At 34.1% G+C, this 20,581-nt stretch overlaps 1 protein-coding gene across 4 annotated transcripts in view; it reads left to right on the top strand.

The window, feature by feature from the left end:
* LOC128211084 (uncharacterized) overlaps positions 1 to 20,581 on the top strand; it is a 60,341-nt gene that overhangs the window by 19,493 nt on the left and 20,267 nt on the right. For 2 of the 4 annotated variants that reach the window (XM_052915503.1, XM_052915504.1), the window contains 6 exons: positions 2,941 to 3,101; positions 5,341 to 5,503; positions 7,114 to 7,338; positions 11,805 to 11,942; positions 14,959 to 15,084; positions 17,483 to 17,563. In XM_052915503.1, the coding sequence (XP_052771463.1) occupies positions 2,941 to 3,101; positions 5,341 to 5,503; positions 7,114 to 7,338; positions 11,805 to 11,942; positions 14,959 to 15,084; positions 17,483 to 17,563 (894 nt within the window). The remainder of the gene's footprint in view (positions 1 to 2,940; positions 3,102 to 5,340; positions 5,504 to 7,113; positions 7,339 to 11,804; positions 11,943 to 14,958; positions 15,085 to 17,482; positions 17,564 to 20,581) is intronic. The other 2 variants (XM_052915502.1, XM_052915505.1) reach the window with 2 other exon arrangements.

The raw sequence follows: 20,581 nt of genomic DNA on the forward strand, positions 1-20,581 counted from the left end.
TTCTCGCTTGAATGATCATAATGGAAAGGATTGTAGTAGTTATAATTTCGGGCATATTCATTTTCATTTTCATTTACACTCAATTGTTACTGTATGTTATCATTAAAAAAATAACTCATTTCACTATTCATTAAAATAACAGTTTTTATGTGACCTAATTAAAATTTTACAATTTTAAACACATACATTAAAATAACCAAACAGTGAATGACATTTCATAATAACTTCATATGCCTATCATTCCATTGTCAACTAATACATTATATTATTCTTATATTATTTATAACTTACCGACTTGTGTGGCACCAACTCATAGAACTCTAGACTTTTCACCGAAGAGGTGATTTAAACATCTTTCATTTGAAAAAAAACAACAGCAGAGGGTATTTTATCATTTTGATATAATAAAGAACTCATGGGCTAATTTAAAACATTTGATGTTCTTTTGAAGTAGTCCAGATAGTTTTCACAGGTTGTACTAAATTTTTCTTGCAAAGTACATAATAATAATAATAATAATAATAATAATAATAATAATAATAATAATAATAATAATCATTATAATAATAATAATCATTTAAAGCTAAAATTTACTTAATTACGCCAATAACGATTAGTAATAACAAATAACAACTTTGATAATATCGTATAAATTATTCACACACTCACCAAAACCAGTACCTTGCAAGTCATTTTAATTTTGGTGTTTTTTATTTAATTTACCCATATTTACAAAGCTATACGAAGTTATACAACGCTATCCACATTTATATCAATGGTTACCCATATGTAAATTATTTAACATTTCTTTAAGTAGAATGTAGTGCATCGACTAGATTTATTGTATTATTCAATATCAACATAAAATCACTTTTTAATAACATTTCTTTCTTAAAATACGAGTACATATAAAAAATACAATATTCTTAGTGGATAGGTACATAATAAAACATAATACTTAAAAAAAAATAATATCAAAATCTGGTCAATTCCATTTGATTAATGTTCATAAAATGTTAGCACATACACAGTTAATAATAAACTATATTACATTTTTACACCAAGAAACGAAAATCAAAAATTGACAGCTACGTCATCAGCTATAATTTTGTGTGAGGGGTGTCCCACCGGTTGCAGCATAGAAAAACATTATTTTTAAGAAAGTGAGTATTTCGAATAATAATAAAACTCCGAAATAAGCATAAAAGAAACAGAAAATTTGTTGATTTCAGTTTTAGATCATAATTAATTTCACTCGTGATCATCGGAAAACTTTACTTTCTATGACACTCATGTAATAAAATACATTCTTACACTGAAGTCACCAAATATCCTATATCTATGATATGCTTTCAGGTGGTTTATAAAGATTTATCAGTGAAATAAAAATGATATTTCACTGTTTCAAATATCAATTTGATATGTTTTGAAATTTTAGCCTAATCAAAACAAATATCAGCATGACTTGGTATGGAACTTTGTGTCTGGTGTATCTCCAAAAGTATATTGGATTGTACGGCTGCAACCAGTAGGTATTGATTTATGGCTCTTGAATGAGATAAAAAAATCATATAGGGTATGCAATCTTAGGTTTCACACATCTCGAAAAATATGAGAGCCGGAGTGTTGAAATTTTATGGGAATGTTAAGCAGCAAGTGAAGCTGGGTATCGAGATAAAGTGTGGCATCCTCCAGTTTGATTAAAGTTATTGTCATTAACTCAGTTAAAATGGTTATAAAGCATTGAATCTTGTGTCACCCCTATCTCGATATGAGCCAGAGTCATGAAACTTAAGAGGAATGTTAAACAGCATTTGAGGTTGTACATATTGTGTATATTGTTTGACGTTGTGCTAAGCAGAGTTATGTGCTTTGACTGAATTTAAATTACACTATCAGATAATGGAATATAGTGTTACAAAAAAGCATTATTTTGAATACTTTTGTGATAATTAGGCCTCGGTTTAAGGTCAAGGTCACTGTAACTAAAATTAAATTTTGTTCAATTAAAACTATAGGGTTAAAATATGGCATGTATGTATATTTTAAGGCAGTCATTTGGGTGCATATTCATTTACTATGGGCTAAATAATTGCCAGAAAAGGTCATTTTGGGGTCATATAAAGATGTCAAAAACATATTTTTCTCTACTTGTATTTTTTCATCAGATTTAGACATATTTCAGTTAGTGTAATTTGATATAGATCATGGCCCCAAGGGGGGCATGGTCAGTTTTGAGATTGATTTAATAGGGAATCATTATTAAAATCTTTAAAAATATTTGTTTTCCAAAACAGCCTTCTGATATTTGACACGCATTGTCATCTTGTTTTCTTACATATTTAAAGGTAGGTAATCAACTCACGCTCCTGGTGTCAACGTTGGCTCTGTCTGGGGGTCATTTGTTTTACACAGACTTACTTATATTGAGAACATATTAAAGAGCCTTCAACCCTACATAGAAATCATAAGCTTCCTTTGCAACAATTTTAAGTTGAATTGACCTTACTTAGTAGCAGCTTTCTTCTTAGCAACCATCCCTCCAATAAATAAGCATGGACATCCTTCAATCTTCAACATCCTTAGCAACCACATTTTTTCCTAAGTAAGCAATGACTTCATCAATGGCTTGATTCTCTATTAATCAATACATTTCTTTACATCCATGGACCTCCTTGCAAACCACTAACTTCATTGTTAACCACCTGTTGTCTTAGCAACTAGTGAATTCCTTGGCAACCAATGCCTTCCTTGGCAATTGCTTGCTTTCCTGGTATCTCCAAGCACACATGTGAGAGATAAAGGTATATTGTCCCTCTTATACTGATGAAAGCAGAGCAACATGTTCACAACATCATTTATGTCCTTGTCATATCTCATTTAGATGAGGGATTATAAATAAATTACTTAGACTTAATATGTTGTGTTTGTATCATCCAGAGGCTGTGGATAAAACCCCAGGAAATCATGATAAAAAAACACCAATACCTTCTCCACGATTGCGTAAACAGCAAGAAAATGGCAAACCAGTTAAAGCTATTGATAATCTGAAAGCAACAAACATCCAGGGAACAATTCACATTGGTATGGGTTTTTTAAAGGTATTTTAGTTTAAATTATGTCACTGGAATAATGTCTCTCCCTAACACCCACCCCCTTCCACCCCCATTGCTAAGCAGCCGAAGAGATTTTCTTAGCGCTGATGTCTGTCCCTCTGTCACTATTCCATGTCTGCTCAATTTCTCTTAAGTCTTTGAAGGATTTTTTATGAAACTTGTGTCATATGCTCACCACATCAAGATTAAGTGCAAAACCTAATTCCAGATGCGCCAGCCAAAGATCTTAGTTCAAGGTCAGAGGCTCAAGCCATATATTTTGCGTCTGCTCTGTTTCTCTTTAACAGCTTGACAGATTTTCATCAAACTCAAGAACAATGTTTACTACATAAGGATGCCGTGCAGAGCCCACATTACGTGCGTGCAGGCTTAAAATACAGGTCAAAGATTAAGGTCAAAGGTTTGATTGTCATGAAACTTGGCTAAAACACCCCATTGAGATAACATACAGAACCTAGATTCTATATTCAATGGTTCTAGATTTTGTATACTTTGTACACTCACACTTATGCACAGCTATCCTACAAACAGTAAACAAGACCAATACAGAAAAATTGGAAAAGATTCAATAAACCTCAACTAGTGAAAATCTTTTTCATAGAGTACAATTGCCAACATTACATTTGAGCAGAGAAAAATACATTGCTATTGAAACTTACAAATGTCTGTATTGTATCTCACCCAAAAAAGTTTTAAAACCTTGTAGCTTTTAAGACATTTAATTTTAATCTCAGACATTAAAACTGTGAGAATGGCTCAATTTGTTAATAACTCTTTCCGCTTTGAGGCCAGGTGTCAGGTATGGAACAGCCTCCCAAAGGAAATAAGGTGTTCTCAAAACTACCTCGAATTTAAAAGGCTTATCCGCACCTCTGGTAAATGTTCAATGTGCGAATAATACCTTATTGCTTTAATTTTTTTAGAAGATATTGAGAATTATAAGTTATTTCACTGAATATCTTTTACCCTTTGTCTTAACGGAAAAGGAGTTTTGTTTTCAGTGGTATTGCTTACACCCACTGGACAAGATATGGCATTTAAATACCAGAAAAAAAAATTAGCAGACATTTTGAATAAAAATAACAAATTATCAAATTAAATAACATGGGCTACTATCTTTTTATGACTGTTATAAGTTTATATATTATCTGTCAAACACATACAACTACTTGTGTTTTTCTTTCAGCAAGTTTTTTATTCAGGTGTTAGAAGTTTACTTTTCAATTAACATTCTTTTACAGTGGTAGGTGTAATATCAAAATTACATGATAAATAACATACCTCCTCTAAGCAATATATTCCAAAGATTTTTCCTATCATGCTAGATTAATTTTAAGTTTTTTTTACCAACTAGTGGTATGTCAACTAATGGAACTGTATGTGTGTGAATTGCCCATACAGCAGGGAAAACTTGTGATGTTATCGCTGTTTTCAATGTTCTAATCCAATTTACTATTTGTAATTGTGTGCATGAATATAATAATGAAATGCTTTTGTAAATACTTTGTAAATACTTTTTCCAATATTTGTTCATTGTACTTTTATTTCCAGGTCACAAGCTCATTATTATTTTTTTGATATGTTATGTTTGTTATTCATGTCGGAAAATAGCTCATTGAGCAAATGTTTCTTGTTAACACATACCCAACTTTAAATAAAGATTCTTGTACCCCGATTGGAGGATTTTCATGAAACTCAAGGTCAAATATTCACCATGTCCAGTTGAAGTCTAGAACTCATGTTCCAGGCAAGCAGCCTGGCTAACGGTCAGATTCACAGTTCAAGATCAAAGATTTGAGCCATAGATTTTGTGATCGTTGCATATCTCCTAAACCCCTTGAAGGATTTTAATGACATGTCTGTCTGTAACACTGTCATATCTGTTCTGTTTATGTTACCATCCTTCAATGATTTTTTTTTAAACTTGTGTCCAATGCTCACCCCATTGTTTAACACCCTCAATCCGCCCCCAATATCAAATGTTGTGGAACAAAATGAGATAAGCAGTAAACACCTGTTCCCAAAGAGTGATAAAGCAATCAAATGTATGTAACATTGATGAAATAAGTAACGTCAATGACACTGCCGCTGTTCAAACATCAAATTTTATACTTACTAGTCTAATTGTCTTAAAAGTGTGATTTACCTACAAAAAGTATGCAAATAATGAGTGTGAATATAAACATTGGATATTGGTTCATCTTTGCTTGGAAATATTTGTAAGGCATTATCTCATGCAGACACTGGGAATGGCAGAGCCGGAAGTCAAGATCAAAGTCCACCTGGAGCCGCTCTCCAAAGTCAAACAGACAGGGCGAATGCTGAAAAAGAAGGCATGCATGTTGGAAATCCCCAAGCATCAACTCCTCAGAGTACACTGAACACTGGTATGATACAACTTTTGTTTTTAAGAGGTTGGTTCTGGAGTCATTTACATTAATATCTTTTGGCTTGAATTTGAGGAAAGCTGAAAACAATAGACTCTAGCACAAGTCCATTCCCTAGGTAGAAACCAGTACCATTACATAAGATATCATGAGATTGCTCCCCTGGTAGGGTTGGATCTCACAACCTCTTGGGTGAGAGGTGGACACCTATACCACTATTCCACTCTTACTCTCTTAAAATACACTCCTTCTACATCGTTTTATAATATTATTTTAGAAACCATAGAAACAATCCAAAGCAGCCGGAATTTTAACGTTGCTCTGTGCGTAGCACAAACTCACTTTTAAAACAGCATTCATGTGAGAAACTCACGGTTTAGGGGTAATCCATGTTTTATGAGCACAATTCTAGATTCTTGTATTTTTTGATTAATTAATTTATTTCTCAAGTACGACAAATGAATTGGGGGGACAAGCCCTTTTTCAAAAAATCTCTAGTTTCTTAATGCTAAGGCGTTTTAAAAACATTGACCAGATCCACATAAGATGTTAAAGTCTTTATATTTTTGGATACATAAAGAGTGTAAAAAGGTCAATATAAATTAATTTCTGGATGAAATACATTGCTATCATGAAATATAGGTTAACATTTAATTTTTCATTTTTATGGTGTTTTTTTTGTTGCATGAGGGACCATCAACATGTGTTTCTAGACAAACCACGAAATCGTAACAAATCTCCTTTTTACATGTGATAGTTTTGATGGACCTCAGCCGGATTGAATAAATGCTGTTCATAGACCGAACAGGACCAACACACAAGGTGACCCTAATTGAAACGTTACTCGCTTGAATAAAATTTGTGCTGGAAAAAGAGGGGACAATCGGGGATGAAAATCTACAATTAATTTATAGTCGCCTAACCATGCACATCGGTTTAGTATTATCAGTATTTGATGAATTGTCATAATTAAATAGCATTCTATTATATAATAATTTCTTTTTATGTATTTAGCGCTGTAAGTAAATATCAAAATAGTGTCTATGAATATCTAATTTGTGTCACTCAATACAAACTCAATTTTACTTGTTTACTACGGTATTAGAATTGATATCTATCACCACTGCGATTTTTTTTTTATAAATTTTACAAAACTTGTTTGATATATATCTTTAAGTATAACTGCACATGTATTTACACTATTTATCATTTCCATCGATATCCCGTATAGATAACATTAACGATGAAAATTTTAACCAAAACATGAAAACCTATACGCAATATTTATAAATGTTTTTTGTAAAAGTGATTTAACAGTGAAAAACAGAGATTACACAATATTACATTTTCAATGCATATGTTAAGTATGCAACAATAAATATACATTAGTGTCTTTAAAGTCTGAATTTGAATATAAGACTCAGAAAAGCAAATTTACTTATTTTAGATGATTTTTAGCCTGAGTCTAAAACTCAAACTAATGATGATGTGAATTCAGACCCCAAGCCTCATTTAAAAAGAAAACAAAACACTTAAAATGAGTAGTCTTATGCAAAATATGTGCAGGTTAGCACAACGTGTACAATACAATTTGTCATGTAATTTTACAGATGAGAAAAGAAAGTATCGTGTCCCAGGTCCACTCACTCCTAATCAACCTGGACGACAAGAACGTAGAGACAATGAACTTAAAGGCACACCAAGTGTTGGTCACGAGGTCTCAGGAGTTCAACATGATACAGCAGTAAAACAGCAAAAGGCTGAGCCCTCAGGAGATCAAAATACGGATCCAACAAACCAGCCAGGAATGGGAAAAGTCACTAGGACAAATGCAGGTACATGTCAGTAATTATGCAATTACAATCGCAGAATACTCAATTTAAATGATTGTTGACACAACTGTTGAGGGATGGTAGGTTTCATCAGTTTCATACGATTTGTCTTTAAAAACCCGTTTTTAAATAATAGTTTTACCTGCAGTGTACGGGTTTCGGGTGGTCGTGCGGCGTCAAATATGTTGTCTACTTAATTACTGTAGAATCCTTTGGTTAATCATCACCAAATTAGGTCAGAATGTGTATGGTCATAATATGTTGGACAAGTCAATGTGTCAGATAAGCAGCATATTTGAGTAATAGTGCAAATCAAATCACATTATACTCAATTAAATGATTACACAATGATTTAAATGATTAAAATGAGGTATAATAGTTTTGCCTGCAGTGTACGGGTTTCAGCGGTCGTGCGGCGTCCAATATGTTGTCTGCTTAATTACTGTAGAAGCCTTTGTGCGATCATCACTCAATTTGCTCTGAATGTGTAGTGGGATAATATCATAGACAGGTTTGATAGCCAGTCATATCGCTCTAGTCACTTGCCCATTCATTAGAGCATTTACTGATTTTATTCTTGTCCGATCAATAACTACAGAATCCCTTGGCCAATCATCACCAAAGTTATCAACCAAAATATAGAAATGAACTAAAGTTGGTCTTGTCCGATCGATATTTTCAAAATGCGTTGTCCAATAATACTCAATTTGATCGGAATGTATATGGTCATAATATCTTGGACAAGGTCCATAGCAGTTATATTACTTAAGTCACTCAAGAGTTTTCACCCTTTAATCATAGAAATTACCTAAATTTTGTCTTTTCCGATCAACAACTGTCCATCATCAACAAATATGGTCAGAATGTGCATACAATCTCAGACAAGTTCGATAACCAGCCTTTTGTCTTGAGTAATTCGAGAGTTATTGCCCTTTAATTATTGAAGTGTCCAATTATCACCAAAGGTTAGAATTAGTATGGGGATAATATCTTGGACAATTTTGATAACCAGCCATATCGCTTCAATCATTCGAGAGTTATCGCCCTTTTACTATAGAAATAACCAAAAAATGGTCTTGTTCGATAAATAACTTGAAGCATCACCAAATTTGGTCAAAATGTGTATAGAAATAATATCTCGGATATGTTCGATAACCAACCTTAAGTGTTTGGGTCATTCGAGACTTATCGCCCTTTAACTTGTCCTTCATTACCAGATTAGGTTGAGCATATTTAATATAATAAAACAACAAATAATTATTCAGCTGTAAACAACATCAACAACTGTCAGGACAGGACCTATTATAGTTTCACTTATTGCATATGGGCAGGCAGCATCTAGTAGGTTATCCAATCAATTACTTCAATAACAAGCATTTCTTCAATCAACACCAAATTTGGTGAGCATGTTTATGGGCATAATACCTTAGACAAGTTTGATAAGTTGCCAAATCGAATTTGTCACCTAAGAGTTATTGCACTTTAACTATAGAAATTATCCAAAATTGGTCTTGTCCGATCAATAATTGTTCAAGCGTTTGTCCAATCAGCATCAAATATGATCAGAATGTGTATGGGCATAATTCTTCGAACGAGTCCGATAAGTAACGAAATCACTGAATTCACCCAAGAATTGTTGCCCTTTAATTATAGAAAAAGATATATAGACGTTATCATATATTACTTCATGCCACTCCCTAAAGAAAATCGTCCAATATTATTACTTGTTTGCTTTATAGGGGCTGTACTCTGTATGATAATATAGCGAAAAAAGAAGAACATTGTCGAAAACTGACATAAACTTTGCATCGATGTGTACAATGCATTGAAACGTGCTAACTGAAGTACAACATAATTTACAATTTATTTAGGTTCAACACTTATTTCGTATTTTTCCATTACAAAGAATACTGGGTTTGTCTACCAGGTAGAATTCATTCCTTATGCGCGATTGGCTAGTCGGTGTTATCACGTGATAATACCTAGGTAGGTGTATAGCTTAATTATGTCACCCAGGTAGACTAAGCCGTCGTAGCTCAGTGGATACGACGCTGGACTGCAATGTTGGCGACGCGGGTTCGAACCCGGTCTCCGACACATTATTTTATTACAATTTGGTACTCTTTACAATTATAATATCAAAGCGAAACACGTTCTATTAGATAATTTTCCTGAGTTTCGTTACGGAAAACCTTTTTTTTTGGTGCCAATCTGGTGTACAGTCCCTTTAAACAAATAGCTGGCCAAGATCGAAGACTAAACGGTCATGGTCATGGTAAACATTTTTAAAAAGATTTATATGGCAATAACGAGAGATTGGAATGATATTTGTCTTACCATTGACCGGCTGAGGACCCGTGGAAGTGTTTTGGCTTCAAAGTCAATGTCTTTCAATTTAAGCTGACTATTTGAAGAATAAGTAGAGCTATACTACTAACACTGTAGGCGTCCCACCTAGGTTAAGGCTTAGCATATAAGAATGTATAATCTCTCAGTCATTATCTCAGCATATACATCTTTGAAACTTTAGTGTGTTCCTAACTATCCAACCTACTTAATAAATGAAGTAAGATAACACTACCTCTGTATTTAAAATATGATTTGATTATGGGCCTTTAATATTCAACTCAGAAATTATGGTTATGGTAAATTATTTGCTTGTTAGCACACATTGACTAATATATCAGCAACTACTTAATTTATTGCATTGAGACTTTAAACAACAGCTCTCATCCATCCAACCTACTAATAACTATGCTAGATAACTCTTTTTGCATATATGGCAAAATCATGGCCCTTCGCTATTCAAATAAAAAATATGATTAAGATTGTGCATGATAACACGTTTATGTCAATATTTCAGGAAATATATCATGCATACTTTGAAACTTAAGACATGTGGTCCCAACTATACAACATAGTTATTTAATGAAGAAATATACTCTTTCTCCCACCTCAGATCAGTAGATCCAAAATGTGGCCATGCTGGAAATTCTTATCTAGCTCACGGGCCAAGATAAAACAAGTACCCGTATGAAACTTGCAACCTTGTCTAGTGGCAATATATAAAATTCTTATTAATTGCTTCTCGCTTCAAATTGCACAATAAAAAAGCTTTCGAGCTCAATTCAGGAACTAATGCTACACTCTCCTCAGAACTATAAAGGTCGATTTGAATAATTGCATAATCTTAATCGCTGCGCGCATATCCATGTCAACCAGCAATTAACACATATCTATATGCACAATATTTTCACTATTCTCAAAACAGTTTCATTGAAAAATGTTATTTTTACTTATTGTGTTTAATTGAGGAGTGAAAAGAAGCATCTATAATAGCCGCTCGTGTAATATAGGTTTATTCCAACCCCCGCGCAGGGTGTACTGCGGAAATTGGGTAAACCTTGTTCCCGCAAAACACCCTACACTCGAGTTGGGATAAACCTATCTTACACCCTAAGCCAAGGAATATGCTTATCATCTTTTATATAATGCAAAATATTGCCCTTTATGATTTGACTTATGCATTTAGAATTATTTCTCAGCAACTACATGATGTATTGAATTGAGACTTTATACAACAGTTAACGACCATACACACTTGAATAATTGACTTAGATAACATTATGCATAAAATGCAAATGTTGCCCATGATGTGCTTTTCTCATCGTCCACCGTCCGGCTATCAGCGTCCTTCAACAATTGCTTCAACTGACATCTCCTCCTAAACAACTTGGCAAATTAAAATGAAACCTCATTGAATGTTCCTTGGATGGTGCCCTTTCAAAAAGTTTAACGAAATGAATTCCATGCAGAACTTTGGTTGCTGCAAGAAAACACTTAAATAGTTGTCTTGACAAAAATCATGAGGCCTAGGCCTTAGATATTTGGTTTGCACATTGTGTAGCTGTCCTCTACATAGCTTGTTCAAATTCTGCCCCTTCAAAACTGGCCCCGTCCCGGGGTCACAAGTTTTTTGGATTCTTATACAGGGAAATCTTTGAAAATCTTTATGTCTGAAAGCGCTCGGACTTTGACCTTTTGACCTACTTTCTTATTTTTGAAATTTTAGCAATTAGATTTGGACCATATGTTCAGTTTAAAAATAAACAAAAATTATGTGCTTGGATGTCCTTTCCTGTGACATTGAGACCTACTTTATTATTTTTGAAGCTACACCAATGAGATTCTGATTATGTGTATAGTTTTTAAAACAAATATCAGAAAATTACTGTTGCATGTACGAGTAAATGCCACTTAAAACATAGTCATGGTGACATACACAATATAAAGTTTATAAACATATAAAGGGTGAAAACGAAAAGGTTCTATCTTCTTCTTCATTTAATGTCACTTAGAACCCTCTCGCATTCACCCCTATAAGTGACTGTTGCCAATAAACATGGAACTTGAACTTAGTTTAAAGTATCCTGAAAAGCTGTCAATTTCATTGTTTACTTTATTGGCAGGAACAAATCCAGCTTCGGATCTTCAAGCCACTCAACAAAACAGTTCAGGTGATGAAGGAAATGGAAATGCTAAGCCAAGATTAGATGCCAAGATGACAGCAAGTTCAGCTGATAGTTCAACAGTTGATAATAAAGAAGGTAGGATAAAAAGACCCAATATACTTAAAAAGGCTACCAAGACTGGGGAATTTCTAGATGAATCCAAAAGGAAGACACAAAGCAATGTGCCCTTTCTAGAAAAACTCAAACTGACTATTCCCTACATATGAGATATTCAGAAAAACCATGACAATGTCAAAACATACTCTTGTTGCTGTATTATTTTTTAAAAACAAATCAAATGTTTTGGTTTTAGAAGTATTCTTAAAAAGCATTTGTTTATTACAGGCCACAACAAGTTGATCATTTGATTGTTGGATTTGCCGCATGTAAAAATCGAAAATCTTACAAAACAAATGCGCCTGCACATTTTTTTTTGGTTATGCAAAATTCTTTTTTTTTCTGAATTCCCCCATATTTCTTTCTTGAATTTGCTTAACCTAGATTTGAACCTGCAAAGTCGACTTCGCATTTTTATTAAAGATATATCAATTCTATACATTTTTCACGAGCAAACTTTCAGAAAATATTTGTCCTCGTGTCGGGACAAAATACAATTTGGATAACCGCAAAATAGCTGATGTTTATTTACAGGTCTTTTTTCGAACGGGATTTTTTTGCAAGACACAATATTGTTCTTCTTATGCCGGTTTAAGAAAAACAATATGGTGTCCTGCAAAATATTCCCGATCGAAAAGATTTCAATTCATTTTCAAATTTTCTAATGGACACGTTCTACGTTGAAACTAATGTCATAGTCAATTGATTATAGTCATCAGTAAACAACAGCAGTTTTGCAGCATCGAAGAAAAAATAATTTGTATTTAAAGCTGTACTCTCACAGATTGAACGTTCTGACAACTCTTTCATTTTTTGTCTTGGAACAAGCCAATTTTTACGAAAATCCATGGAAACCAGTTATAGAAGACTGCTGACAAAAAATACATCGCAGATTTTTATATTTAATTTAAAGTAACGGTTTAAGCTATAACACATTAATTTTCAAACGGAAATATAACAATCTGCGATCTGATCTTTTGTCAGCAATCTTTTATCATTGGTTTGCAGATATTTAAGCAAAAATTTGCTCTTTCCAAGATAAAAATTAAAAAAAAATGTAAAAATGGTAAATCTGTGAAAGTGCAGCTTTTAAGTATCACAATGTTTTGTACTCAAAATGCGGTGGTAAATAATAGAGAAAAATACACTACGACGAATTTCTAATGGGTCACCTAGTTTTTATCATTTTTTAGGAAAAGTGTTCGGAGAAAAATACAAATAACCAAATATAAGTTTAAAACGATCTATTTTTAATACGTAAAACAAAACTTCATTGAAATTTGATCACGAGAACAAACTTAACAGAGAGGATTAACATTGACACCTTTAAAACAAAAACTGCACGTCATATTTGATTTTGTTTTAATTATGGAATGAATTTCGGGGTTGATGTCATTATCGGGGTATAAACGCAATCTGGGTTGGTCAAAGTGTGTGGAGTTCATTATTTCATTCAATAATTGTTAAAAAATACTTCATTTCATTTAAGAAAACTTTTCAGTAATCCTTTCCTATCCATTCTGTTAATAGAACGATCCGACTGTAACTGAAAAACATTTGATTTATTTTCACATGACGTCACAGTAACGCGGGAAAAGATCAACCACTCAATTGAAAACACCTTTAAACGTAAAATTGAAACACTTATGGCAACAATACATTTAAAGTATAATAAATAAACACTTTCTAAAATTTTGATTTATATTTTACGGGGACCTGCTGACACAACACAAACAAAAACAAGATCAATAGTTTCCATGTATATTGTTATGCGATGAATTGCAATCCGAACATATCTGAAGATGTTGCGTTCATCGATTGATAAACGCGATTGATAAACGCAATTGCCGAAAGGCAGTTCATTTAAGGAATGGAAGTTGAGGTGTTAATATTACTTTGTATGTCCACGTGCTACGGCATATACAGCAAGGCACCTTGTCCTCATAGATATAAAGTATCTGTGAAGATACTGTTGTGGAATGGCAGCACAAATCTGATGAATAACACGCGTGAGCACCCTAAGAATTGGTTGCAGCGCCTCAGCACGCTATTTGAGTTTCAAAAGGTCCCACACCCTGGAGTGCTCGCACGTTGTTTGCTACAATCATTACTTGTGTGCTACTAATCGCGTGACATGGTGCGTTATCCTGTGCCAGCATCATACCGCGATTGGCAAGGATATAAGGTAGAAGAACCGGTCGAATGACGTAATTTTGATACTCCATCGCGTTCAAGTTTCCTTGAATTGGTACTATTAGAGTTTACGTGTGCATGGGTACTTCAGCGCACAGCATAATGAAACCGACGCTCAACACATGTACCTGTCTGTTTGGGTGTCGGCATCAATCATTCCGTCGGTTTGAGCGCATTCTGAAATGCTCATTCTCGTCATATTTAATGTTTTTCATAAAAGACATTCCACGAAGAATACATTTCTAACATATACGACAACAACAACATGTGTTATTAACATTTTCCATCTTCTGCCATTTCAAAGTCACATCATTTTTATCATTGACTTCAAGTGGATCAAATTTAGATCCGACCCAATACTTTTGAAAAGTCCAAATGATTAATTACTCTTACTAAGTCTAGAAATGCTTATTGAGATAGTAAGTTAGTATGCCACGAATACAATTGTTGCTGTCTTTACAATATATGCATGATAAAAGTGCTGAGGCAAAGAAAGCAGTCGTCTCGATATTGCCATTTGTTCAATTATGAGACAGATTTTCCTATGATACAATCAAAACCTGATCATTTTCAACTGAGAACCTTTACTTGCAATTAAAAAAAACATTTCTTTACATAATTGTATGATGTTTTTGGTAAGAAATATACAATTTTTGCTTTTCACTCTCTGATTTGCCTTATATTAAAAAAGGTAGTTTTTTTTCGCTCCCTTGCTCCTATTTTTCTTGGAAAATATGTAGAACAACGATTCAACTGGTTGTGGCCTAATGTACACAAATCAATCATTTTTCTGGTATTCAAGCTATTCACCCACAAAGTTCAGGCGATGAAAGAAATGTTGATCAAAGACCACATCCAAAGACCACAGCAGAATCAGCTTATAGTTTAACAAAACAGCCAGAAATGAGCCTAGTTGCTGATAAAGAAGGTAAGCAGGTTTTACTTTTTCTGTTTTTCTGAAGAAAAAAACATTGAGGTATTGTTACAGTATTGGTTTTGTTGGCGCTGTCGTTCGTTGCTTTAAAGTGCAAAATCTGAAACCTTGGCCATAACTGTTAAAGATGTTGAAACAAACTTGACACACGTGTTGCTAGAAAGAATATGAGTGTAAATAGTAAGGCCGGTAACTCTGGCTTTAATAATTGTTGTAATAACAACAACAGCCAAGCCTTGGCATTTACTACGCTGTTTCATATACTTGGTTACCCTAGAGTTCGACAGCGATTAAGATAGACATTTCAAATGATAATCATTCATTGTATACAAACTTCACAATCAAAAATTATCTAACAGATCCATTGGTATTAAATAGACTTCACCCATTACGTACAATCTAGCATTTTTTTTTAAAAAAAATTCCCGCTAGGTTTCTTTTGTTATGATTACATGTTTAGCTTACCTTTTTTGGCAACAGTGTAATGCAAAACAACCTAACCTAATGAATGGCAAAAACTCATAAAGTAAGGTACAGTCTAAACTCGTTATGTCAAACTCAACGAGACATAGGAAAAAATGTCTGAGATAACGACACATCCGCAATACAAAAATATAGCACCAAACCCAATACATTTAGTCCTAGTCATGTCTAATGTTTAAATCCTCAATTGAATCGGTTTTGTAATATATTTCTGTCGTGAAAACAGCTAACCTATTATTGAAAAAGAATAATTATTTGTGTCCATTTTATTTAATTCATGTTTATCGATTACATAAACACAGCTATAAAACAAATATTTTACATCGGGTCCTCTGAATTGGTTGACCAGAGCAGTGGAACTTACATATGGCATTTTAAAGTTGCTCTTTCTAGACCAATTTGAGATTTTCATCGAATCGAAATCTCCATGATTGATACATAAACAAAAAATCACGAGCTTAAGAAATGAATGTCCCTTTTATCAAAAACATAAACAAACAACTTTGTCTGTAGACCAAAGCTTGTCCAAGTGATAACCCAACAGTGCCTGGACGTATGGTCATCAAACTAGACATGAAGGTTGGGCCTGACAGATTAATGACCCCTATTTATTTAAGTGGTCATCGGGTTAAAGGTCAAGGTCACAGTGACCTTCAATGGTAAAAGGATTTTAAAGCTTTTCCAAGTGATCACTTAATATTGCGTAGGCCTTTGTTTATCAAATTTTACACGAAGGCTGGGTCTGACATGTAGATGACCACTATTGATTTAAGGGGTCATTGATTACAATGCCTGCACCCATGACCCTCAAACTTAACTTTGAGGTTGAGCCTGACCAGCAGCTGTTTCCTGATTTTAGAGGTGTAAGGTCAAGGTCACAGTAACCTTGAATAATAAAAGGTTGTTGTAGTGATAACTCCACAATGCCTGCACCCATAGCCCTCAAACTTGACTTGGAGGTTGGGCCTGATCAGTAGATGACCCCTATTGATTTGAGGGTAATCGGGTCAAAGTTCAAGGTCACAGTGACCTTGAATAATAAAAGGTTGTTGGCGTGATTACTCGACAATGCATGCACCTAGGGCCCTCAGACTAGACTTGGGGGTTTGGCCTGACCAGTAGATGACCCATATTGATTTTAATGGTCATAGGGTAAAGGTCATGATCACAGTGACCTTGAAGGCAAACTCGACAATTCTTGGACATATGGTCCTCAAACGTGACATGAATGTTTGGCCTGACCAGTAGATAACCCCTATTGATATTTAGGGTCGCCGTGCCAGAGGTTAAGGTGACAGTGACCTTTAACGAGAAAAAGATAACAAAGCATCTCCCAGTGATATCTAAACAGTACCTGGACGTTTGTTCATCCAACTTTACATGGAGGTTGGGCCTGACAAGAAGATGGCCTCTATTGATCTTAAGTGTCATCTGGTCAAAGGTCAAGGTCACAGTGACCTTGAATGCGAAAAGATTGTTCGAGTGAGAACTTGACAATGCCCGCACACATGGCCCTCAAATTTAATTTTGGGGTTAGGCCTGACCGATAGATGACCCCAAACTTGACATTTAGGTTGGGATGACTCATATGGATTAAGTGGTCAAAGAGTCAATGGTCATGGTCATAACTCATCTTCAGCATTAAAATTTCGTCATATTGACTTATTCCCTGCTGCTAAGAGGATACATTTTTATCGGAAAATATCGGTCACCATCTGAACATGATTCAAGACCTTAAAACTGTCTCAAAGGCATCCAATGTCAATGCTCAATATTTTTTTGTATTACATACAATTTGCTGTAGACTGGACTGCAATGTTGTTTGATTGACGACTAATTCAAACCAGCCATATTCAAAATGTTCTATAACTACCTGTCTGAAGTTTATTGTGAAGCAATTCTGTTTCAGATACAGCTGATGTCAAAGACTTTTTAGGCTCTCAAGATTCAATCAGCTCCATCGAGTCCTTTGAAATTCTCGATCCGAAAGGTAAAACATTTTAAAAGTGTGGCAAGCATGCTTATAGAACTAAAAGTTGGGCATTATTCACAGTTATCACCAGTAGCCTTCAGACAGATAAAGATGTATTATATATTTTTAAATGCAATAATATACCAACTGTAGAAAACGAAATATTTATTTTGTTTAAGGGTTTCTTTTTATTCCCCTCACATATTTTCTTTGGGGGGATATAGTTTGCCCTATTCTGTCTGTTCGTCAGTTATTCCATTGGTAGATAAGTATGCAAACTTGTGTAGCTCAGAACACAAAACCTTTTTTACCTGGAGTCAAAAAACCTTGGTTGAATGTTATTTAGGTGATGAAATTTTGCATCTGGAGTTTTATTTCCTGCTGCACTTAGCAAATCCAGAGTTATTGCCCTTGAATGATCAAAACAATGTCATTTCTGGACTTGTGTCGTTCAAAACTATTTCACCTATAGTCAAGGAACCTTGGCAGAATTTTATTGATGTGTTGAAGTTGTGCACCTGAGGATTCTTTCCAATGTAGTAAAATCGGAGTAATTATGTTATTATAACTCCGATTTTACTACATTGGAAAGAATCCTCAGGTGTCATATGACTACAATTACTGTCTGAACCCCATAAAAGATTTTGAAATAACTCACATCAAATGTTAACCATATCTGAATGATGTGCAGAGTGCATGTTACAACCAGCTCAATTCAAGGTCAAGGTTACACTTTGAGGTCATCAAATCATTGTCATTATATGCAAATGCAATTTCAATTTAATATGACTATTATTCATGTCGGCTCCATTTCTCTTGAACCCCTTAAAAGATTTTGAAATTACTTTATTACCTTATTGATATGATATGCAGAGCGCATGTTATAGCCAGCTTTGTTCAGGGTCATGGTCACACTTGGAGGTCATAAGTCATATGACCATAATTTGGGTCTGCTCTATTTCTCTTGAATCCCTCAAAGAATTTTGAAATTTCTTGACATAAATGTTCACCATACTGAGACGATGTGCAGAACAAATGTTAAAACGAGCTCTGCTCAAGGTCAAGGTGATACTCTGAGGTTAAAGGTCATGACTTCAATTCGTGTCCACTCTATATCTCGGGAACCCCTTGAAGGATTTTGAAATTACGCTCCAAAATACATACCATATTTAGATGATATACAGAGCACATGTTTTAAGATGTCTGTCCGTCTGTTCATCACAAATAATAAACCTGGATACCTGAATCTCCTGAAGGATAGTGTTAACTCACCAAAAATGTCTATCATATTGAATCGATGTGCTTGGTTCAATGTCAAGGTCAACCTTAAACGTATTATGACTATTGAACTCGGACGACCACTTGAGGAGAATGTTGTTTTTGATTAAAAAATAACCGTCTAGCTATTTTCAAAGTTTTAATATTGTATGATTTTATGTAATAATTATTTTGTAAATAAATAAAAAGTAAAAAAAATAAAAATGCAGTAGCTTCATTGTGCACTGTCAATGATGTTCTCAATGTGTGAAGGTGTGAAAAGCTCCCTCTGCCTTTAAGCAGAGTAAAAAAATATAGTACAAACGGTTTTTAATATCGCATAGCTTACAATAACCCCAATAAGTAACTGAAAACAACAAGAGGTTTTTTTATTTTGAACTTCTTTAATGCGTCCCATCTATGGGTTTTATGTTAAGCTCCCTCTGCCTTTAAGCAGAGTAAAAAAAACAATAGTACAAACGTTTTTAAATATTGCATAGCTTACAAAAACCCAAAAAAGTAACTGAAAACAACAAGAGGATTTTTATTTTGAACTTCTTTAATGCGTCCCATCTATGGGTTTTATGTTTTCCCCCAGATTTTCCTCATATGTTTTTGCCTACATCCTTAATGTGCTAGCTCCTAAACACAGTTTTATCACCAATTTTTATGAAAACTCATGGGAATGTTGTTTGCGTGAAGTTGTACAGATAGGGTTTCGTTTCTTGCTGCATTCAGTAAAGCTCGCGGTATGGGCCTTGAATTACCATAGCTAAAAAAGTGATTTCTTGACATTTTCACCTACAGTCATGAAACTTTGGAGAATGATGTTCAGGGAATAGAGCTGGGCATCTGAGGTTTTGTTTGCCACTGCACATATCCAGAGTAATGGCCCTTAAATAAGCAAAATGTTTCATTTTTGTGTCGCTTCAAACTACAAATGATTTCACCTCGAGTCATGTAACCTTGAGGGAATGTTGTTCAGGCAATGCACTTGTGCACCTGATGTTTTGTCTCCCACTGCATGCAATACTACCAGTGTTTTGCCCTTGAAGTACCACAAACAGGCAAAGTAGAACTCCTCAATATTAAAATTATAAAAGTGTATATTGAAATAGTTTGTGGTTGATAATTTTGTATTAATTCACAATAACTAAAGGATATGTTACATGCGACTTATGATGCTATTGTCGTTAATATCACGAGATTTATTGATATATACCGAAACGGCTGATGTTTTATATTGCTCCGTGGGAGCTTTACATAGTTTTGTTACTGCATTGGGTATCCTGGTTTTGTATTCTATGAGTTCCTCGAGTAAACTTATAAAATGAAAATGGATATATACAGAGGTATAATAAAACAAGTTATTTTTCTTTTTTCTGATATTGAACTATTAAAGTTGGATTTATGTTCGGTTGGTTTTATCTTCATACCGAAATGTGTTACGGAATAAAAGTGAAATAAAAAAAGTTAAAATGGTGACTTCATTGGGTTACTTTTTATCATTCATAACACAAAGATTTTTTATTTGAACCATTAAAGGTGTCTTATTTTCAGTCTAATATATAATTAAACATATTTCGCCACATCTAGCATAATTTCTTAAGAATTGATACAAATACTGCATGTAAAAACGTTGTAATGCGCATATTTTTAATTTGGCTAATTACATATACTTTGAAGTGATTGCCATAGAAATCGTTATTAGATCTTTTGTTTGTCTATTTTTCAAAAGAACAAAAAAGGTTTTATGGGTGATAGTGATGTTGTTGTCAT

This window comes from Mya arenaria, chromosome 12, assembly GCF_026914265.1.
Source record: "Mya arenaria isolate MELC-2E11 chromosome 12, ASM2691426v1".
NCBI lineage: Eukaryota > Metazoa > Mollusca > Bivalvia > Myida > Myidae > Mya > Mya arenaria.